General features: G+C 37.3%; 1 protein-coding gene across 4 annotated transcripts; it reads left to right on the top strand.

Annotated features, from left to right (window-relative positions):
• The first annotated feature begins 4,879 nt into the window (after positions 1–4,879).
• On the top strand, positions 4,880–24,113 carry eef2k (eukaryotic elongation factor 2 kinase). Of its 4 annotated transcripts, XM_079596333.1 has the most exons (19): positions 4,880–5,355; positions 5,739–6,020; positions 7,030–7,086; positions 8,276–8,376; positions 10,835–10,895; positions 11,010–11,047; positions 12,412–12,583; positions 12,726–12,875; positions 12,964–13,096; positions 14,520–14,647; positions 15,792–15,987; positions 17,339–17,394; positions 17,538–17,615; positions 18,048–18,104; positions 20,301–20,435; positions 21,693–21,881; positions 21,982–22,106; positions 23,031–23,209; positions 23,380–24,113. In XM_079596333.1, the coding sequence occupies exons 2-19, from the start codon at positions 5,763–5,765 to the stop codon at positions 23,487–23,489; spliced, it is 2,223 nt and encodes a 740-aa protein (XP_079452459.1). In that variant the 5' UTR covers positions 4,880–5,355; positions 5,739–5,762; the 3' UTR covers positions 23,490–24,113. The 4 variants fall into 4 exon arrangements, with proteins under 4 accessions (XP_079452459.1, XP_079452461.1, XP_079452460.1 ...); XM_079596335.1 differs by lacking the exon at positions 18,048–18,104 and having other exon boundaries at positions 5,083–5,355; XM_079596334.1 differs by lacking the exon at positions 7,030–7,086 and having other exon boundaries at positions 5,106–5,355.
• Positions 24,114–24,763: the final 650 nt, after the last annotated feature.

The raw sequence follows: 24,763 nt of genomic DNA, 5'->3' as shown, positions 1-24,763 counted from the left end.
GAAAACATTATTAAATACAAGTAAAATAAGAACAAAGATACAGTAGAACAAAGATATATCTTTCTTTCCTACTATGGAAGTCAATAGGGTCCATCAACTGTCTGGTCACCAAAATTCTTCTAAATATCTTCTTTTGTGTTTAACAGAAGAAAAAAACGTATTCAGGTTTGAAACAACTTGAGGGTGAGTAAATGATGACAGAATTTTCATTTTTGGGTGAACTATCCCTTTAAGTAATCAAATGTAAAATAACGCTGCATAATACTCACTGTATACTAAATTAAACGGATTAATCCTCATTGAAGTTACAAAAGTTATTCAGTCAAGAGGAGTGAGAGATTTTTTTCTTTGCCCTTTGTTGTTTGATTAACATTAACGCAGACAGCAGCAGGATCAATAGGCTGCTGTCACTTTAAGGGCTGGTTCACACAGAACATGTTTTTTCTGTTAAAAACGAGGGTCAGTAGAACAAAAAAAAAGCGCATGGTCTCTATAGACGTCTTCGCGCTTTGTTTTTAAACGCTAGCATCAACGTTTGCGTTCCCTTTTTCACGTCTTCTTGCATGCGCTTGAATATTTTAAGTGACGTACGTGACCATGCAGCACTGGCCAGTCAGCTGACCAGAGGGTTTTCACTGTACACGTCATCAATCCGGAAGTCAGACATTTTGGAGGCACTGAACGTAGACAATGCCACTGAACTGAACGGACTCGCAAATTTGGCTGATTATTGCTGCTGAAAAATGGTCGAGTCTTGGTCTGTATTAATCAAGGGGGTAATCCATCCGCCGGAAACTGAAGCTTCCCCGGGCGCCGCCATTGGCTAGCGGACCCCCACCTGCTGTTAGCATTCCATTGACTCCCATTCATTTCGGCGTCACTTTGACAGCGAATAACTTTACATCTGAGGCGTTTAAAGACTCCATTTGTCCATTGTTTATTTCTAAAGAAACACGAAAATGTACAAAAGGCTCCATTACCTTGTATCTTACGTTATGGCCCCATAGAAGCAGTTTTTGTCAGTTTGAGCCTGCGCAGTTCGCCTAGCCATCAGGAAGTGATGCTAAGTAAGTTCTAATTGACTTCACTTTTCTCCGTTGAAACCTATGGGTTCGCTGTGTCCAGTTTATATACTGTCTATGGTATTAATCGGTTGCACCAGGAAAAAACACTTCAAGTTCTTGATGTGAAAGAACACTTCAAGGGAAGAACACTTCAGACAACTTTTGACTGTCAAAAGTTAAAGAGAAGAGTGTAATAAACTGATGAAATGAGGCGTTTGTGGTTGAGAGGTACGTTACAGCATCAGCCACATGTGTAAATGTGTAAAAAAATAAAATAATATTTATGTTCAACAAATAAAAAACGGATATAATACAGATGAGCAAATGATAAAGCTCGGGTTGTTGAATATTCGATCTCTTACTTCAAAAGCGCTAATAGTTAATGATATGATTTCAGATTATAACCTAGATGTGCTGTGTTTGACAGAAACCTGGCTAAAACCAAACGATTACATTGCTTTAAATGAGTCAACCCCACAAGATTACGGTTATAAACATGAACCTCGTCTGAAACGCAAAGGAGGTGTTGCTGTAATTTATAGTAATATTTTCAAAACCACTAAGAAATCTAGTTTTAAAAATAATTATTTTGAAGAATTAAAAATATAATTTTTATATTTAAATAATTTAATAATAATAATTTTTATATTTAAATAATTTAATAATAATAATTTTTATATTTAAATAATTTAAAAATATATAGTGGAAACGATAAATCACGTTTGAAAATTCTGCTGGCTACTGTATACAGGCCACCAGGGTACCATACAGACTTTATCAAAGAATTTGCGGACTTTCTATCAGAATTAGTATTGGCTGCAGATAAAGTACTAATTGTTGGTGACTTTAATATACACATAGATAATGAAAAAGATGCATTGGGATTGGCATTTAAAGACATTGTAAACTCAATTGGAGTTAGACAACATGTGTCAGGAGGACCAACTCATTGTCGTAATCATACTCTAGATCTAATACTATCACATGGAATAAATGTTGATGCCGTTGAAATACTGCAGCAGAGCGATGGCATCTCACATCATTATCTAGTCTCGTGTAAATTCCATTTAGCCAAGGCTGCAAAGCCGACTCCGTGTCATAGACCTATCACTTCTGCCACTAAAGATTGCTTTATCAATAATCTTCCTAATCAGTTTCATCATCATCATCATCAAGAACTTGATATTGCAACAGAAACTTTTAACTCTCTTTTTTCGAGCACTTTAGACACAGTTGCTCCGCTGCGCTTAAAGAAAATAGTCCAACGCCGTGGCACAACGAGCACACTCAGGCCCCGAGAGCAGCCAGAAAAATAGAGCGCAACTGGAAGAAAACAAAACTAGAGGTATTTCGGATTTCATGGAAGGAGAGCTCGATTGCTTACAGATAGGTTTTAAAAGCTGCTAGATCTGCTTATTTTTCAACCCTATTAGAAGAAAATAAACATAATCCTAGGTATTTATTTGAAACAGTGGCTAAACTAACGAAAAAGAAAGCTTCAAGCCCAGAAGTTTCAAAGCAACACAGCAGTAATGACTTTATGAACTTCTTCACTTATAAGATCGATAATATCAGGGACAAAATTATAACTATGAAACCGTCTAACACAGTATCGCATCAGAAAGTGCATTGTAGTCTCCCTAAGGGGAAAATTTTATTAATTCATTGCTATAGGAGAGGAAGAATTTTGCAAACTCGTCAAATCATCTAAATCGACAACGTGGATGTTAGACCCTATACCAACTAAGCTGCTGAAAGAGATGCTTCCAGATGTCATAGATCCTCTTCTTAATATCATTAATTCATCTTTGTCTCTAGGATACATACCAAAAACCTTTAAGCTAGCTATGATTAAACCGCTTGTTAAAAAACAGCAACTTGATCCTACAAAACTAGTCAATTACAGGCCGATCTCGAATCTGCCATTTCTGTCAAAGATATTAGAAAAAGCAGTATCCTCACAACTGTGTTCCTTTCTTGAAAGAAATGATATCTGCGAGGATTTTCAGTCCGGATTTAGACCGTACTATAGTACCGAGACAGCTCTCGTTAGAGTCACAAATGATTTGCTCTTATCATCCGATTGTGGTTGTATCTCTCTATTAGTGTTACTTGATCTTAGTGCTGCATTTGACACCATTGACCACAACATCCTTTTAAATAGACTCGAACGTTATGTTGGCATTAGTGAAATTGCACTAGCATGGTTTAAATGATACTTATCTGACCGTTATCAGAAGAACTAGGCCCTATCTCTTTAAGGACAAGCTATAGCATGTTTATGGTAGGCTATTGACCGGCACGCGACGCATCTAATATACATGCATAAGACAGACGAACCACATTTTCTCTCAAATGTTTGCTTTTAATATAGACATAACCAACTATGTTTATGTAAACCTTGTGTGTATTTGACAGTATTACTATTAGCGCAATGAGACAACTTTTAAGTCCAGTAACCAGGCACTGTTTGACAGGCGTGAAAAGCGCACGTTACACGTTACACCTGCGCATCAGCGTTCAGACTGAAGCTGATGTCCTAATATATGTGATTTGAATAGGATTTCAAACCACATATGGATGTAGCTTGAAACGGATTTCATGTGCTTTTTTGGACTGACACTCTGAACGTAGCCTATGTCGGGATAAGAAATAGAAGGAAGAATTGCAGTAAGGGCTAAGCTAGCTCGTTCGGATCTTTACCACATATTAACTTTGTAAAAATTAAGTTTGTCAAAATTTCGCGCTTTTTAATGCTAACTAAGTCCTCTATATTATTTCGCAGCTTCCATGTTTTTTTCGTGGTTTATTAGTGTAACGATGTGTTCAGTAGCCTACTCAGTATTACAAACAGTGCAATCCATGCTGTTGTTTACATCCGGGTGCCATATAATTTAGTTAAGTTCACTAATATTCACTTCTTCATATATATATATATATATATAGTTTTTTCTGGTAAATTATGTTATATCCTGTTTAATAGACGAAAAACAGAAAAGGATTTGGCAGCGGTGGGATTCGAACCCACGCCATCGAAATGACTGGAGCCTAAATCCAGCGCCTTAGACCACTCGGCCACGCTACCACGAGACTAAAGAGTTTTCAGATTAGATATATTACCATGATAATGATATGCGCATACTATATATTACCGTTTATAATAAATAAGCTGCTTGTTATGGAAATTGTTTTCGGAACTAATTTCGCGTTCCCCAAATGTTTATTATGGCGATTAAGTACCTCAAAATCGTAGCGCTCATAATAAACTAACGTTAATTCAGTTTGATACAGATGTTAGTCGGGGTCCGGAGCATGTTTAAGTTAACGTAAGTTACTCGCTTTTAACAAAATCAATCAAAGCCAATCGTTGATTGTTTTTACTTGTTAAACAGCAGGTGTCATGCGTTTCATGAAATTAAATCCTTAAAAAAAGTATTGGAACAACGGTTAGTGTCACATTTGACGATGCTGACACTGGCAATAAAATGAAAACCAAGAACACGAAAATAGCCGCTCGGTTTGCACACTACTTGAGTTGTTCTTTTTCACAGTGGCTACGTGCAGCCAGTCCTCACCAGTGTGGAGGCTCGATCGCCCTTCCCCCGCGAGTACAACTCTACTATGGCGAAGAGGGCTCTTTGCCAATACGCTCATAGTACGCATACTTGATTTGATTTTGGAATGTTGCCGCTTGTAGGCTTGGCTTATAAATATTATTTTTCTTACGTGTCCGGGAAAGGTTAGCTTGAATAAATTAATATTATTCATGAGACATGCCTTCGTCTTAGTAGAATTCGTAATATACCCCTGCTATCGAAAACAACATGTGCTTCCCCATAAAAAGGCTGTGTAATCGACTGCCATATGGCTCTCTCTGAATAACATTTTGACGATTGTTATCTATTTTTCAAACTGGCTTGTGTCTTTTAAATTTATTTATTTAGATTTGATACATTTACATACCTAACATTTCTTTGAATGAGCTGTGTTTTTGTTAAAGTCCACTAGAGGGCTGATTGCAGCTTTGTCGTTGTCCTGAGTAATGCGAGAGGTTGGAGGAATCAACAACACAAGGGAACATTTGCTCGACACGTAGTACACATTTCTGCAGAGGCACGGTAAACCTGTCACTGTCCAGTGTGCTTGAGACAGGACCGCTGCTGAAACTTCCGTGCAAACGCGCGATTCATTGTTGAGTTGACTTCCTTGTCCGAAAGGGTGTGAGAGGATTCGCGATAATAGAGCATATGTTTCGTTATGTCTTCAATCTAGCGACTTTATTCATTCTAACGTAAGTAATGTGACACGCACGTTGCTTATTCTTGTGCTCTGTAGTGTTACTACCTTGAGCTGTTATTTTGTTTTGTTGCTATTAGTTATAATAATGCATCAAAATAAATTATTATATAGCTTTAGATGACATCGTTTTTGAAGGTTTTAAAACGCTTTTGCCATTGCAAACAGAAGTTTTCAAGGAATGTGGCATAACGACTAGTAGTTGACAGGACATTGAGGACAATGGAACGCATGAGCAGGGACAGGTTTATCTTAGACTTCAGATCATTTTTCAAGATCATTTTTTGCATCGCTACTTTTACAATGTGTTTGCATGTTTGTTGACTATGCATATAATAATATAATATTTGACACTTATTCTCACGTGCTTGTTTGTAGTTTTGCACAGCACAGTGGGACATCATGGCTGAGGAGGAGCTCATGTTTAGTATGGAGGAGGTGGGCATCCCTCTGGATGGACCTAGGAATGGGTGTAGTAAGAATAGAGTGACTTTTAAAGATTCCAATGCAAGTGATGACGATGATGAAGATGACCTCCGCATATGCCCCATAACCGACGACCTCATAAGTCCAACCAAAGGCTTCTGTGACTACCCAAAGAACCTTGTTTGCAACCAGCAGCTTTCTAATTCATTGCCCAAAAACTCCTTTACATACAAGGTGAGCATTTCCCAGTTAATATGCAGTAAATATAAATTGCAAGAGGTTATACTCGATTTCAAATACAGTTATGTATAAACAATACAGCACAACTTTATAAACCTGTTACTACATAATAAAAATATTAAGGGGCCAACCCAGGGCACAATCTTTCATTACAACGTTATTTTATTAATCAAATTCATTAAGTAGCATAATTCATGGAAAAATATAGTCCCAGACATACTATTTTTGGAACAGCATAGGTGCCATACTATTCATTCTTTGTGTGTAGTTCACACTACAGCGTGTAGATACCTTCTAAATTTTTGCAAAAACGTGCAGTTTACAGCAAGTACTGTTTCCCACTAGTAGTTTGACACCAAATTAGATCATAGATCAAATTAGAACATTTATAATATAATATATACTAAACCTGTTCTTATTTCTGAATTACACATGTTAGTAAATAATACGGTCATGTGACAACAATGTACTGTAGCATACTTAGTTTGTGAAACAGCATGTTTCAATGTTTCAAACATATTTCAGCGGGTCCTGTGCAGTAATGTACACAGTAGCTACAGTTGACATCATAGCCACTGTTACTACATTGTGTATTTTAGCACGGTTGTAATGCTGTATATTGACCAATCATTACCCAGAACTTGGACTATCCATTTCATACTGGCATTTTGGAGGTCATGCAAGAACGTTCTTAGATTGTTCGTGTCCACTTGACAATGACCTCTCTATAATGGGAAACTAGATTGCCTGTACCAAGTGAACAAATGTCAGAAAAAATTGTGTTGTTACCCAAAGTAGTAGTAAACTAATGTACAGTATGCAAAAACTGTTTTCCTCCATCTCTGTGACACACTCACTTCCATATATGGAGCTTGAGCTCTCGAGGGCACTTCCTTAACCTCATGAACTGTAAATCTTACTGTAAATATGTCAGGTTGCATTTATACTCATATTTTTTGTGTGTCTGTTTAAACAAGTGGGCTTGTCTATTCCTCTAATTTAGAACAAAAATGACAAAGAGCATGATGTCAGGTTTGGATCTTTAACTGAGAAAGGCCGGGTATGTTTAATACAAGTTTCAATTTTTACCCTTCACGTTTTCTATCTTTCCACCATTTTAATTACTCCATCTAGACTGACATCTATCATGCAGTGTGTGCTTTTACCAAATTTATCCTATTGCCTTTTTTCCCTTTCACTCCTACATTTGCTTCTTACATCTGCCTCCATTTTTGAGTCCAACACCCATATCTCAAAATCAATCAACAAACGATACATACATAGCCCTACTTTCTTTTTCGACAATCTGTTTGTTAGGAAGTAGCGGTACGTCACAGTAAGAGAGAAAAAGATCTGTTGCTACTTTCATTTCATCACGACTTCAAGCACAATTAAAGCTTCAATCTAGAATGCTACAAGCATAAAATCTGATTATAATGTACAGCAGAGATGTTACTTTTCAGTGCTCATTTAACCCTAGCTATTTACTATTTGAAATATAGTGTGTGGTAGTGGTAGTCTGTACGGTTTAGGAGATGATGTCTACGTGATGTCTTGTGACACATGGGTAACGTTTCTATACTTAAGGGGTTCCCTGTAACGAGGAGGCCACATTTTCCTGGTGTCTGACATGTATTTGAACTCTGTCTCACTTTGACCTTTCTATAAATAATTGGTTGAATATACTTGGCCACAGGATCTAGGTTTACTGGTTACTTTGGGATATGGGCAGCAGGTTTACTTCACTGATGACACTTGGACTTGAGACTTTTACTACAGCATAGTATAGTATGCTAGCGCTCTTGCAGTTGTTATTCAGAATTTGCAAAGCACGAAGTTTATAAAATAACCAAGCCTGGTGTCTATTCCTGACAAATTCTTTGTGGGATCACAGAACAGTGACTCTGTGACTCCGGGAATCAAGATATGTAACGATTCTGGTTCCAATTCTGATTCCTATAGGGTGCAAGATGTCATTAAAGTTATTTGCTGACGGTATTTCTTTATTTTTATTAGGCTGGTAGTCTGCTATTAGGATCCCCTACATGAAGTCTACTAAAAACTTTCCAGCTCTAAACTTTCTTTGTCCTTTTATTCCCGCATGTCCTTTATTGTAGTAGCATACCTCTTTTCCTCCTGTTCTTTTCTCACATCCATAATGTATAGAGTGGATCGCTTCCATCTTCACTCTTCAACTCATATAGACAGATGTAGGAGTTTTTTAAACAACTTCAATTTCTCATACTCAGGCTACTTGGAAACATGCTATTGAGAAAGCCAAAGCCATGCCAGATCCTTGGGCTGAGTTCCATCTGGAGGAAATCGAGACAGAGCGCTGTACTCGATACAGGTGAGTGATTTTGAGCCCCTTTGGATGGTTAACCTACTCAAAGAGTTGAATCCATCACAATGCAACACATGAGCAGAGTTGGGGAAGATAGTTGGAATCTGTAGACAGCCAAGCTACAAGATGTTCAACTACCGCTATACTCCCAGTCCCACCTACCAACAAACATCATCTCCACTGAAGCTACTAAAAGGGTTAACACATTCCAGACCCATAAGACTTGTGACGAATGAAGATATTTCTGTTGATCCATTAAAAATCCATGCAACCGAAACTTTGACGGTTCAAAAGTTCATACGGAGATTGTAAAAGTATTCCATATTCTATATAAATGGAGTGATTTAATCCAAGTGTTCTGAAGAGACACGATTGCTTTGAACAGATTTAATTTAGGATATTATTCACTTATAATATTTGATGAACACATACATAGAGCACATCAAATATGGAAAGTGGAAGATCAAATATACTTGCTTAACTTCAAGCACGCACATATAAAAACATATGAAGACATCAGATGCAAAACACGCTATAAACGCCACCTCTGTCAAAAATGAGATAATGATATTGAGCTAATTCTCTCCGCACATAGTATATGTTCATCAAATACTTTATTTTCCAATCGGGTCTCCGTTAGGACCCTCAAGCGATCACATTGGTTCAAATTACTTTTAATAGGAAGGCTACTCTCTTTAATGCCTGTTTACAATTTCTACAAAAAAACTTGATTTTAAAAGCTGTTTTAACTATGGTATAATGACCATTTAATGTCTGTATTAGTTAGCATAGCATAGCACACATACAGATTAGCCTGATAGCTTAGTTTATACATGGTTGCACTTAGAAATGTATTTGCATGTATTCACAATCATCTTTAATGTAATTACGTGTTCAATTAAGTGTAAAATGTCAAAATATTTAAGTTATAAAAAGAGTAATGTAATGTTCAATTATTCACTTAATAGGCTATTATTATTAATTTATTATTAATCAAGTGAAAGAAATTACGTACAATTTGTTTTATTATGCACAATATAGTAAGCTATACATATTTAAAATTATTGTCGTTCTTATGTACTTAGTATTATCATTAATTGATAGTTGATGGAAACCCGATTTCACAGGACCTAATTTGTCATGACAATGGCGTGCTGTAAAAAAAATCGTGACCGTGGCAATAATAAAAGGGTTTCGCGTGTAGCATGTAAACACAACAATGTTTCGTGCTTTAACTATGACTGAAACTGACATAACTTACATTAAAGAACAGCTGTAATACGACATGGAAGTGTGGATCAGTTTCTTCATTGTTACATTCTGAATTCTGCTTTCATCATTTGCAATGTTTCCAGTAGCATCTTTAGTGATTTTACAACTGATTAGCATGTATTGTTGTTCAAAAAGGTGGACTTAGAGGTTTTTCCAAAAAGAACAAACATGAACTTAGACATCAAATTAATTAAATACCAATAAATTGAAATTTTTGAAATTTCAATAACTGACTAATAACCTTTTCATTGCCAATAAAGTAAAATGACTTAACCTAAACATTGGAGCCTGATATATATATATATATATATTTAAAAAAAGCTAATTTAAATGAAAAAATGTCAGACGGACATAGAGGTTTTTGCATCTGAAGTCTTCATATGATATACAAATAAAAATGAGGGTTTTGGAATAAATGAACAATTACGATGACAGAAAATACACAAATTATTTTTAAAAACACCTGACCTACTCTCATGCTACTGAAAAATGTAAAGTTTTTAACGTCTCTACTTTTAATCAGTGTCTCCGCAACACTGGCCATGAGATTGACCCTTGTGTCCCATCATCACTGAACCGTCGGTTTCCTCCTGCTACCAGTCCTGAGTTTCCACTGTGCTACACCACACACAGACACACGTACAAGTCAATCTCAGAAAATGTGTGATTGCATGTTAAATAAGAGACACATAATGTCAGATGTCTCACAGTTTCAGACTCTAATTTTAAACATTTGTAACTTCACACCTCTAAATACCCCTTGACTGCTTGCCAATGGTTGTGTGTGCCATTAAATAGCTTAACTGTGTTTGATGGGTTGGTCTACATGGTACACTGTGTTCTGGGCCATGGAAAAAAACAACACACACTTGTGTAAATATTGGGCGTGTGCCTTTAGGACTGTGCCCATCATGCAGTATTTGCTGTATTGACTCTTTCACTACCTGTCCCAAAGAAGAAGAAAGATCACTTGTGTATTTTACAAATATTATTTTCATAATATAGAAGATACTTTTTTTAATGGTAAAATGCATTTACATCTCCTTGTAGCTCTCAGCCACGTAGTTTTAGGCCGATTTCTAGTCGCTGCTGTGGGTAAAAGTTTGATAACTTCTTCCTGAAAATGAAAGGGAATAGAAAGCTACATTTAAAGTGATTTACATTGGTGTAAACATGTATTCTTGCTCTTTAGATACAATGCGATTACTGGTGAATGGGCAAAAGACGACATATTTATCAAGATTTCCTCTCAGGTAATTTGGTGCCATCATACACTTGTTTTCAGTATGAGCTGATAGTTGAATTTCTGTAAATATGTTGCTAATACTGATTAATTATGTATTAATTGGGATATATTTATTTTACAGCCATTTGGAAGAGGAGCCATGAGAGAATGCTTCAGATCGTGAGTCAAGCAAATATATATTGAATATATATACCATAGACTAGGTAAATATTACTGTTTATTACTGAATATTTTGAATAGAAGTGAAAGCGTTATTCAGTTTTTCAGGTTTTTTCACCTTTTAGCCTTTTTGCAGTTAATATAAGTTATATTTTTTTAAAGTAGGAATATTCCATGTAATTGCTTAATTGCTATCATAAAAACTGCTCATTACTATATTAAAAGGATTAGGAAAATGTGTAGAATAGTTTTGTTTGTCAAGCCAAATTACCGGTAGTCATAATTGACCAATGCCTAGGAAGATTGTATTCATTAGTATTTGTTATCCTGTACAAAAAAATACATCCCTTAGTATGTCACTTTTTTAGTGATGTATACGTGTAGTGATGTAATAGGCCTTAGTTCGACCAGGACATTTAACCCTTGTGCATCCTTATGGACATTTTTGTCTTTTTCAGTTTTGTTTTTTTGATAATTTTGCCTGTGTTAATGTCAACTGCATAAATTTTGAAAAAGGTGTGTATTTTTATTGGAATTTTACTATTTCACTCCCATTTCCTTTAAAAAAAATCTATTTTGCACTAGGTAACGGTACACAAAATAGTTCCTCTCATGACCTTTTGGACAAAAATGTCCCCATTGAAACCCATTTAACCATACAATGATGCAATATTTGTTAATAGGCTTTCATTCTGTTGGCAAGGCTTTAGAATTTACATTTTTACTATTTTTTACCAGATGGTGCCATTTTCTCAGATTTAGCCTATAAAGCAAATACTCACTTTATTCCTGTTTTCTGCTTCTGCATATAATAGAGCCAATTGGATAATTATGCAGCGATAATTGTGTGGGTGTGTTGGTATGGAGGTCAGAGTGCGGTTTGTATGTGGTGTGCGGTTTGTATGTGCGGTTAAAACTCTGCGCCAAAACATTATCTTACTGAAAGCTCATTCTTTGAGATATCACCCTCAAATTTGGAACACAACTTGTTTAAATTTATGGCTTTGGTTTTCTAGCAGTTTTCTAGTTCAACATGTTTCATAAAATATATATTTTATATAAAATAATGATCTTTTTTTTTTTTTTTTTTTTTTTACTTTTAAAACAGCTCAAAAATCCATTTTAGTCTGGGGCTATAGGCTTAAACCTTGTCTGTGAAAACAGAGGTTAATTTAATATTTTAAATGCTCACTATAATGGTTTAGTATTTCTCCCCCAACTAATCGACTAATGGCTTAAATGAACGACTAATAGTCAATTATGAAATTCTTTAGTCAGGGACATCCCTAAATTTGATAATCTCATCTCTTGTTTTAAAATGGATTTTGGTTGACCTGTAGCTTTCTATTCCCTATCATTCACAGGAAGAAGTTATCAAACTTTTCCCACAGCAGCAAATGGAAATCAGCCTCAAACTACGTGGCTAAGCGCTACATGGAGACTGTGGACAGAGAGGTTTACTTTGAGGATGTGAAGTTACAAATGGAGGCTAAATTATGGGGCGAGGAGTTCAATCGCCACAGGCCTCCCAAACAGGTACCTCTCTGGTGGATGTTGTTCATGTTCATAAAAAACTTCACAGTTTGTATGTAAACTAGGTTTTACCACTCAAAACTGGTTTGAACAATCATACCAGATGTGAATTATGTACTACTTTAACGTATCCAATCATTGTTAGGTTGACATCATGCAGATGTGTGTTGTGGAAATGACTAGTCGCCCTGGGAGCCCTTTGTTTCACCTGGAACACTACATTGAGGGGAAGTACACAAAGTACAACTCCAACTCTGGTTTCGTGAGAGACGATAACATACGGCTTACACCCCAGGTTGTCAAGGATGTATTAAATCTGAATCTGTTGTCCCAGTGAAATGATGTGTGATTATTTATTGGCAATGATGTTTTTGTGGCTTTAGGCATTTAGTCATTTCACATTTGAGCGCTCTGGACATCAGCTGATAGTGGTGGACATTCAGGGTGTTGGGGACCTTTATACAGATCCCCAGATCCACACTGAGAAGGGGACTGACTTTGGAGATGGCAACCTGGGTATTTATCAATATCCTGCATTTTCTTTCTCCTTATAAACTTGAAGACTTCTTATAAATTTGATTTGTCTTAAGCACGACTACTTTAAGCATGAGGAACATTTTAGTGATGCACTGAAATTTTGGCAACTGAAAATATTTGGCCGAAATTAATTTTCAGTTATGGATGAAACATTGATTGGAACAGTGATGTTTAATTAGTACTACTCCAATGATGCGGGGTTTTTTTGACTGTGTAAGTGTCTTTTTCATGCATTCGATGTGGATAAACTACAACAGGTAATTATGTCAGCTGTGTGGACAATATACATTTTTTGTTTTGAATCGATCTTCATTTTGATGAACCGAGATGTTTTAGTCTATGCGGTTTTCTAAACACAAAACATTATTTGTAGTGCACCTACCATCAAGCTTTGTAACTTTTGGGGCCCTATTTTAACGATATAAGCTCATGGTCTAAAGTGCACGGCGTAAGCGCACTAAGGGCGCGTCCGTACCCACTTGCTAGTTTAACGATGGGAAAAATGGTCTTAAAGGGTTGTCCTTATTCTCTTAATGAGTAATGGGTGTGTTTTGGGCGTAATGTGCAATAAACCAATCAGAGTCTCATCTCCCATTCCCTTTAAAAGCCAGTTGCGCTCGCCCCATGGCGGATTCGCTATTTACATGGCGGAATTCGAAAGCGGAAAAAATTAACGCTTCTCTAGCGAGGAAACGGATCTGAGCAGACCGTCTACGGGACAAAGTGTTCGCGTGTTGTTGACCCACCTATAGGCGCATATTACTAACGCGTTCTTTAAATAACAAAAAAAAAATTGCGAATAAAACGAAGTCAATGGCGCAGTCTGTTTTAGTTGCCTCAAAATAGCAACGCGCCAACAATGCGCCTGAACACACCTCGTTTTCAGACCAGCACGCCCATGGGCGAACAGATGGGCGCAAATGCATTTGCTATTTAAACAACGTGAAGCAGGACGTGAAAATTATAACTGCGTCGGGCTGAAACATAGCAAAAAATACTAGTGTCGCGCCTGGCGCTGCATTGCGCCGGATGTATGATAGGGCCCTTAATATGAAACAAAATCTCAGCTTTCTGAAAATGACTCTAGAGAGGAACAGTTAAATAAATATATGCACTATATTACACATTCATTATAATTTTACTTAACCTGTGACTTCATTATGTTATGTATGTTTGAACAAATCTCTCATCAAAACAAGTTTTTATTACAGCCACCATATAAATATTTATTTTTCAACAACGAATTGGAGTAGAAACATAATCTATATTATTAAAAATGTATATAAAACCTCCTTGTTAATCTGTGAATTTAAATATTTTGGCTTTCGGGATTTTTAAAAAATCTGTGCATCACTAGTATTAGTTGTCTTATGTATGTTGTGTGTTTGTGTGTGTGTTTCAGGTGTGCGTGGCATGGCTCTTTTCTTCCACTCGCACCTGTGTAATAAGATCTGTAGGAGTATGAGCCTCACTCGCTTTGACCTGTCCCCTGCTGAAACTGCACAACTGGACTGCACCAACAAATTGCTGGTTTGTACAAGATCCTTATTTACGTAACATGGGCTCAACAGTCGGATTGCCTGGGGCTAGTGTGAGAAGTTTGGGCCAGTTGATGGAATCGCCCAATATAGACGGTGCTGTATTTATATGCTGCAGTTATGATGGCCAGTAGGCCATCCTGGAAGTGGCATCAGCCTGGGTACCGCAACAAAAACCCAATCCGATTTTACCATTAGCTTTTGGATTTTTGCAGAAAATCAACTCTGACCAACGAAAGCTTATGATTCTTACGTTTTGCTCATCATGGTAAACATCACAAATACATTTTGAAGCCTCGAGTCCCACGTAGGAGCTCCCTAAGGATAAAAGGAGGAGTGATGACAAATGAAGGCGAGAGAGGACCAAGCTTGGGACATTTAAAGGAATAGTTCACTTCAAAATGAAAACTCTGTCATCATTTACTCATCCTCAAGTTGTTTCAAACCTGTATGAATTTCTCTCTTCTGCTGAACACAAAGGAGGATATTTTGAAGAATGTCGGCAACCAAAAGTTGATGGACTCTATAGACTTCCATAGTAGGAAAAAAAATACTATGGAAGTCAACAGGGTCCATCAACTGTTTGTTACCGACATTCTTCAAAATATCTTCCTTTGTGTTCAGCAGAAGAGAGAAATTCATACAGGTTTGAAACAACAGAGTTTTCATTTTGAAGTGAACTATTCCTTAAATGCTTTGTGTGTGTGGCAGTCGGCCTTGAAGCGGCTGCCACTTCGTTTTGTTTTGTTGAAACTTTAGGTTAAACATTTGCCGGTTCCTGCCTCCTCCTTCCCTGAGCTTGAACTGTTACACTTATGTTCACCACAGAGCTTTTTTCAGGCATTTAACCAAAAACTTCACGACAGAAGTGCTAAAATACTAAATCGTTTCCAGGTTTTGGCCTACAAAAATACATAATTCCTGCTGATATGTATATGTTTAAAAGTACGGGTGTTGCCAGTGAAAATATCAGTGTAACTGCTGACCCGACCAGACCAACAGAATAAAATTCATGTCTCTTGGCCATGCATTCACAAGGCCATGCATTCACAAACTGTTGCAATTGGTTATGAATTTGGATTATTTAAACAAATATTTCTGAAAGTTTTCTAAATGAATACATTTTTTCTAAGCAGAATTCAGCTCAGACTGTCCTCCGTGGATGTGAAGAGCAGTGTGGTTCGCCCCGGGTTCGGACAATCTCTCTCGGCCACATGCCTGTTCTTCTGACCCGGCTCTCGGAGACTTCCTCAGTTGATGAAAACAGCGAGACCGACTCGGTTCCCTGTTCTCCACTTAGTATTGGCGTCTCTGCGGACCGATCATCCTTGGGTAATACTATACTAACCCGTTACTATGTGTGAATACACTTAAAGGCATAGTTCATTAAAAAATGAAAATTAGCCCATGATTTATTCACCCTCAAGTCATCCTAGGTGTATATATGACATTCTTCTTTCAGACGAAAACAATCCGAGTTATATATTTCCGACGTTACAAGTTGCGTAAGTTGTGCTGTAGGTGTAAGTAGACTGCGTATGGCTGGAAGCTAGAATTTTACTTTGCATGGATATTTTTCTTACACAAATGCATCGCTTCACTTTAGAATATCCTTTATTAACCCCCTGGAGCCGTGCACTTTTATGAACTTCATAACAGAAACGTCCATTTGCTGCCATTATAAAGCTTGGAAGAGCCAGGACATTTTTAAATATAACTCCGATTGTATTCGTCTGAAAGAAGACAAGAAGAAGAACACCTAGGATGACTTAAGAGTGAGTAAATCATGGGCTAATTAAAAATTTTGGGTGAACTATCCCTTTAAGTATACCACATGAGGAATACCAAATCTCCCTTAAGACAGGTCAGATCACTTTGGTGACAGATATTTTTTTAAGTAGGTAACAAGCATACAGTTGCAATCTACTTGAATGGAGAAAAACTGAAATATCCAAAACTGTTCGTTAAGATTATTTGAATAATATATTTATTGTGAACAATACAATCTGACAACAATTGTATCATAAATTTCACTTTCTTTACTGTATACTTAAAGCAATATGGAAACTGCAATAAAATAGGGGATGCTCTAAATGTGTAAGTCTGCAGCAGTGTGACTTATCTAAATATAGTCACAATTATCAGAAATTTCCCCTCAGAAATGACAATGAAAGAGTAACTATGGTAGGTAGTTAGGATTTATTTTCCCTAAGTCTAATTGATTTCCCCCCTAGAGAAGGATGCACTGCTGACTGTATCTATGGCTTAGCTCATTAATATTAATTAGCTGGTGCTGATGTTGCTAAGTAACCTTCCTGGGCCAGTTTGCACTGACCTTTAATTGTTTTGATGAATATTATAAGGACACATATTCTAATTGACCTATACAGTATAAGGCGAGTATACACTTGTCCGAGATATCAAAACCGTCATGTTAGCAATTTAACATTATGATTTTAAACAGTATCGACAAAAGTGTTTAAGCAATTATTACTAACAGCACCCTGATTGGTAGCACTAGATATTCTGTGTTTAGTTAAAACACATTGATTTGTTTTAAGCTTTTCCTCAATTCATGTGCACAAATGAAACTGCAACATATCAAGGCATTCTAGCTCAAATATAAAGTTAGCTCTCATACAGTCAGCTCCAATTATGTCTCTCGATTTATGTTTCATAACAGGCTGGTCATTTATGAATGAAATGAATGATACGCAGCGAGCTAACACAGATCAAAAGGTCAGTTTGTGAATAAGAATAAATATCCATTGTTGACAGTCGTATTAAATTCAGTGATATTTTGTGGAAACTGATTTAATTTAAGTTGATTTTAGCAGCAATGAAAAGCTGATTTATACTATTAACTGTACTTGCATTCACAGGACTCAGAGAATGGAGGAGACAGTGGTTGCCCTAGTGAGAAACGCAGTGAAGGAGACTTAGTGGAACATCACAGCCAGGTATAGAATATCACCTGGATATTTTATTTTATTTTATTTGATTTCTTTTTAAAATCACAATAGTATTTGTATCCAGCACAGGGTTTTGGATGCTTGTCAGCATTAAATCTGAACAAATACAGAACATTATTCAATTTAAATTAAACTAATATACAACTAATGTTTTGTTTTTTAGATATAGATGGATAGGCTATAGATTAATAATATAGATATTTCATATGTTTAGTGCCAGGCTACTGTGAAATGTAGTTGAAATTATAATCTGTTTTTGCTTGATTTCTTTGTTGCTCTGTAACAAAGTTTCCTTTCTACTGCATTATAAACTTGTTGTTGTGTGCTGTGCTTACGTGCATCATGAAACGCAGCAGTTATACATTTTTGGGCTCCTAAGATATGTGATGGTAGCTTTTTAATTCATTCATCATTATTTAGGGACGTCCTTTCTACAACAGACATTTCTCAGAATCGGATGAGGACAGTGTTCGTCGGGTAACTACAAAACCGTTGATAAAATCCCTGTATCTAATCACAATAGTCACCCATCACCCATTGATTCCTAATCTTTCTTCTCATAGAACATTGATTTAAAGTGGTGCTGTCTTAGATGTTTTTATCTAAACCTCTAAACCTTTTAATCTCATTATTCTTTCATCTAAACCCCTTAATCACATCTTACTTTAACCCCCTCACTAGTGGCAAGCTCTCCTTTCCCGTACTGTTCATGCATATGCTGGGTTCCCCAAATCATAGAAAACCTGTCAATGTCAGGGAATTTTTAAATTGTGATTTTTGAATGGCATGTAAAAGTCATGGAAATGTCTCTTGTTGTGCGCAAAAGATATTTCATTACCTAGCAGTTGCTGCTTGTGAGTGAAATTTCTATTAAAACAATAAATTAAATAAATTGGAAAAAAAATATTCTGGAATGACTGGAGAAGTCAGTCATGTGGGAACCCTCCATGTGATTTCCTGCATGCATTGCTTTTTGTGCAGAAATATTTCAAGTGATTTTAAGTGTTTTTTTTGTTTTTGTTTTTTTAAAGTCTCACAGATGTTAGTTCTTCTGCTATCCATATTTAAGGATTCGAGGAATGTTATATATTAAAAACAGTGAAAGCAGTTACATCTAAAAACATCTCAGGTTACGACTGTAGAACAGGGAACGAGACACTGCGTCAAAGCGCTAGGGGAACGCCTCAGCGTGACTGATGACTGAAACACTATAATCACGACAATCCTATTGGCCGGCGTCAGCCATGACGTCATGCTCTAGTGTGACCAGGAATTATAAAAGGGCGCCTAGAGAACATGTCATCCACTTCTTCGTCTGAAGGGACTGTACAAGCAGACCAGAGGCATGGCGACGAGACGCATTGTCTCGTTCCCTGTTCTCAGGGAACATAGGTTACAGTCGTAACCTGAGACGTTCCCTTTCGAAAGGGAACTCTCACTGCGTCAAAGCGTTAGGGGAACGATCTACCCACGCTGCCATGCTGAGAGGATGCTTCGCCAATTATGGCTGTTTACAAGCACAAAGCACTTTTAACTTCAGAGTTAAAACCCCTTACTGCTTACACGTCAGGCTGCCAGTAGCAGTACTCCCTATGGCCACTGCCCGAGCTTCATGCTAAACGAGGAAGTAAGCGAGGACGGTGAAATGGCCTAATAAAAACTCTCCTATATTGAGAGGACCCTTTCTCTGTATTACTACCTGCAAAGCTGTTGGCATGGAGGCCTCAGCAGGATGACTCTCGACGGTGAGGAGGCCTGACACATGGTAGAGGACAGCTACTCATGATATGAGGAAGAACCCTTTTCTCGCTCTACCTACCAAGCTGAAATGTATGGAGGCCTCAGCAGGATGACTCTCAAAGGAGAGGAGGCCTGACACATACAGGTAGGACAGCTAGCTTGACTACCACTGGAGTGAGGGGAGCGAGGGGCCTGAAAACCCCTCCTTAGAGAGGGAAGGACCACTTCTCTAGCTCTACCTGGGAAGCCTTGCATGGAGGCCTCAGCAGGATGACTCTCTTAAAGGAGAGGAGGCCTACCATACCTATTAATAACCAGCTAAGCTCTAGCTATGCACAACCCAGAGCCAAGGAAGCGAAGGGCCTAAAGTGTGTATGTAAGAGCACGTATGTAAGGTGCTCTTCACCCAGACAACGGACGCAAAGGTTGTGTCACCAGGTGTGAGAAACCTCTCACACGAGTCGGCACACTTCCTAAAGCGCTTGTTTTCAGCCATAATTTGTTCTCACAGTGTCAGTGAAACAGTCCCTGAAGACAAAAAGAGGATGACATGTTCTCTAGGCGCCCTTTTATACTTCCTGGTCGTGCTAGAGCATGATGTCATGGCTGACGCCAGCCAATAGGATTGTCGTGATTATACATTGTTTCAGTCATCAGTCACGCTGAGGCGTTCCCCTAGCGCTTTGATGCAGTGCGAGTTCCCTTTCGAAAGGGAACAGTTTGTCGAATGACAAACCGGTTTCATTGACAATAAAGAAACACTTCACAGACCAGCTATGCACTGTATTTGATATCACAACAGACTAGCACTCTAAGCTATATGCTAGTCTTTTTCTGACATTGGTCTTGGCCAGTAATGGATAAAAAAGTGTGGATATATTTAAAATTTGGACATGGGACAATTCATTAAGTCAATGTTGTTGTCTCTCTCAGCTGACAGAAGAAAAATGGAGTTTTTACCATTCATCTCGCTCCCACGTACACAGATCCTCCTGTGTGGCAATGGAGGTGGAGAGACTGAACACTATGCTTCTTGAAAGGAAAATTGGCAAATCCATCCTAGGCAAGGTAAGAAATTGTGTCATGTGTTTACAAACCTGGTCCTGAAACTGACAAATATATTTTTTATACTTTATTTCTGACTTAAAGGCTTGAGTTCAGCCTTTAAAGATAGGGTAGGCCATTTTGGAGAGGCTAGAGAGTCTACCAATCAGGTAGGCATTTGAACTGAATGCAATGATTGGATGAAATATTTTTCCACAGAAGATGAAAGTAATTCTATTTTTTTCTTAATATAACAAAAAGTGTTTATGAAAAACTTTACCTGTCCTACCTTTAATGAAAATTCTGTCAGGTTTCGGTCCCTCCATTGAAAGTCCATGCAAGCAAAACTTTGAGTAAGTTCCAAAAAGGTCATAAAGTTGTCGTAAAACAAATCCATATGAATTAAGTATATTCCAAGTCTTGTGAAGAGATACAATCGCTTTATATGATGAACAGGTTTAATTTAGGGGTGTATTTGAAACGCAAGTATCAAACGCGAAACGCAAGGAACTTTGTAGGCGGATCCGACGCAAATCTAAAATGGGTTGGTCTGAAGTAGCTACATTACTCATAGGTGTGGTTTGTGCATAACGTGCAATAAACCAATCAGAGCGTCATCTCACATTGCCTTTAAGAGCAGGTGCACTTGTTCCATGGCGGATTGCTATTATAATGGCGGATTTGCCAGGCGCACGCAACTTACATGATGGTAAAGGTGATTTCGCAGTCTTCAGAATTTTGTTTCCTGGATCTTAACGGACAACCCACTTTGTCAGGTGTCCTTCTATACCTATGTGTCTTGCCACTATTGATCAAACAGGTTTGATCCGTCATTACTACAATTAGCCTGAATAAATTGGGTAAATGTCTCACTGGGTGCAAGATAGGGCCCGAAAGCTCAAACTTGCATGTGTCATACACTAGACTAGAACAAACCTCACTGGTTCTCCTGAGGCACATACACGTTTGAGCTTCTGTTTTTACCGTATTTGATGTGCTTTATGTATGTTTGTTATATTAAATCTGTTGATCATATAATAATGTATCTCTTCACAAGACTTGGATTAAAACACTCAGTTCATTTGGATTAGTTTTACGACGCATTTATGAACTTTTTGGAAAGTTTTGTTTGCACAGACTTCCAGTGGTAGGACAGAAACCTTTCATTAACATCTTTATTTGTGTTTTGAAGATGAACCGAAGTCTAATGGGTTTTAAACGAGATAAGGCTAAGTAGATGATGGCTGAATTTTCATTTTTTGGTGAACTATCCCTTTTTAGGTTCATCTAGCCATGGTCCGCTACCACGAGGGCGGGCGCTTCTGTGAAAAGGATGCACCGTGGGACGAGATTTCTGCAATATATCATCTGGAGAGGGCCACCATGTGTGGGGAGCTCGAGGCTATAGTTGCGCTTGGCCAGTGTTATCTTCAGCTGCCACATCACATTCTACCAGAGATAGAATTAAAGGTGCTTTTTTCCCCAAATGGTCTCATGGTTGGTCACATATTAATTTATTTCTTTGCCCTGCTTATTCTTCCTCTGTCATGTCTGTGTTGTTTCATTTCAGGGGTCTGAGGAAAACAACAAGAAGGGCTTTGGCTTCCTGCTGAAGGCCGCCGAGGCAGGAGACCGGCCCAGTATGATTCTAGTGGCACGAGCATTCGACACGGGTCTGAAACTCCCTTCTGATAGGTAAGAAATGCTTTAATAATTTTTTTCACATACATTTACTATGGACCAAAATGTGTTTAGACAGGGATCCTGTCCAAGTCTGGATAAGTCAGAATATTAAAAAAATATTAAAAAAAAGATAATTTCCAGTTTACGTTTTCAGACTGTTGCCCCTATTTAGTTGTCTAAAATATAAATAACTGTATAAATTATATTACATGCATATTTACATACCAGCAACAGATAAGGGATTGCATGATCATTTAAATCACACTGTACTTGGTGATCATGCAATATCAAACCATCATTACAGTATTAAACTGATTTGTCAGAGGTATATATATGCAGGTTATAATGTGTTTTAGGTTTCTTCTCATTATGTAAGCATGTATAAACAATGCATTCGGTGAACGTGAGAGTAGATCAACACTGACAGAAAAAAAATATATTTACAGATTACTGTACTGAATATAATTATAGATTACTGAATATAATGCTGGAATAATAATGCCTGATAATGAATTATTTCATCAGTAGTGATGCCATTATTTTGAAAATAATATTTTCCTCACCAAATTTTTTTCAATATACATATATATATATATATATATATAATCAGTAACAATATTGTTTTTGAAACATAATGTATTATTATTAATAATATGCATTTAAAGTACACATTCAATGCTTCATGTTGAATGTGAACTGGGTTTGGTGTTCATTGATTTTGAATGATCTACAGTACATATCTACCGTATTCCGGCAGTTATTTGGCAACATAATAGCATATGTAATACAATAGCAATGTTGTATTTTGAAACCATTTATCACATGTTAAATATGGTCTGAAAAATCTACAGAGAAGTCTGGAAAAGAATGGAATTTTAAAATGGAAAATCTGTTGGAACCCACTTTAGAACTGAAAGTTTTATTTTGGAAACGCAGGGCATTGGACTGGATGCACGCCGTGCACTGGTACGACTCTGCCCTTAAGATGACAGACTATGACGAGGGCGGAGAGTTTGATGGGATGCAGGACGAGCCGCGCTACCTTCTGTTGGCACGATTGGCTGAGATGTACCAGAAGGGAGGGTTCAACCTGGAAGCAGACCCCCAAAGAGCAGGTGAGTGTATCTCACGCTACATTCATCAACATCCAACGCAGTGGTTCAGTACTTCAGATTTAACATCAGAAAATATTACAACAGTATGATATCAGATTGACAATTTAGGTTTCTAAATGTGTCCTGAATTTGCTGTGATGTTTTCAATTGGAATTGTATGCATTTTGTAGGTGATCTTTTCACTGAGGCAGCTGATGCAGCTATGGAGGCCATGAAGGGTAGACTGGCCAATCAGTACTACATGAAAGCAGAGGAAGCATGGGCTATGATGGAAGAATGAAAGCGCTGATTTGCAAAAAAACTAAACAAACATGAAAATGGTTAATATTTTGCATCCAGCCCCTGTTTACATGCTGTTTTCAATGGTCTATTTGACAAATGTTCCATTTTGGTCTTGATAATGTTGATCTTGGATTGAGTTTTTAATAAATATGACAAGGGCATGCGATGATTCTAGATCAGTGATATACTGAGGTGCTAAATACACACACTCTCATGGTTAATTTGGTTTCATTAAGAATAGTTGCAGTGTCTGCAGCCTGTTCTGGCTGCTTCATGGGAATTTGGGATGCGCATTACCTGTCAGTAATTTTATTCTCTTTATTCTAAAAGGCCAAGTGGATGTTTTCTTAATAAACCTGTTGTGACTGTTAAAAAAAGGCCATCATTGATGATTTAACATACTTCTGTAAAATTAATTTACTATATTGTTAGATCTGACGTGTAAGGATTTTAAGCATTAAAAGTTATTTCTGTGAGTTTTAACCTGTTTTTGCATTGATATTGTCAAAAATAACGTTCAGAATTCACCATAATCAAGGGCTGTACCAGTGTGTGATTGTTTTTGCTTTTTTTTCATTAGTACTAAATTAAATAATAATAATAAAATATATTTTTTAAAGTCTCATTTCACAATATGCATGTTTAACTAAAAAAAGTAGTATGATCTGTTGTCTTTTAAGTTCATACCAAGATGTCATTGCAGATAAATTAAAGGACCTGTATGTAAGAAATATATTTCAATTAATCATAAAATGATATGTCAGTAGACATTAAGAAATCATGTTCATTTCAAATACTTATATCACTGACAACAGTAGTCCGGCCAGGATATTGTCATTTAAAAGTGAAGTTGCAGCCCTCAACTGATGTTGATGTTGTCATGTTGTGTTTTGGCCTGATGCGCCACCCTCCACCTATCTACCAATCACGAAGTCAGTAGTGTTTCGGTATCCGGGTTGCCAGCTCTGCTCTAACCTATCCTAACTCTAGTCGGATAAAAAATGTCTAGCGTTACGAAACCTATCTGGCAACCTCGAGTCAGGGGGGAGGGGATACACTGCTCTACTACAGTAATTTGAAAGTGATTGCAGTACCAGTTTTGGCCACAATCTTACATACGGTTCCTTTACTGGTAGGAGATAATGAAGAATGTAATAAGATGGAATTTCAGGCATGACAATAACATCCAGCAACTCTAGCTCTTCAATGCACACCCCAAAGATAAAATACATCCCTTCAGGGTGGTACGATTCTGATCACTCAGTCTCGAGT

This window comes from Phoxinus phoxinus (genome assembly GCF_949152265.1).
Source record: "Phoxinus phoxinus genome assembly, chromosome: 21".
Taxonomy (NCBI): Eukaryota; Metazoa; Chordata; class Actinopteri; order Cypriniformes; family Leuciscidae; genus Phoxinus; species Phoxinus phoxinus.
Note: the sequence above shows the minus strand (reverse complement) of the source record. Positions and strands in the feature narration are given on the sequence as shown.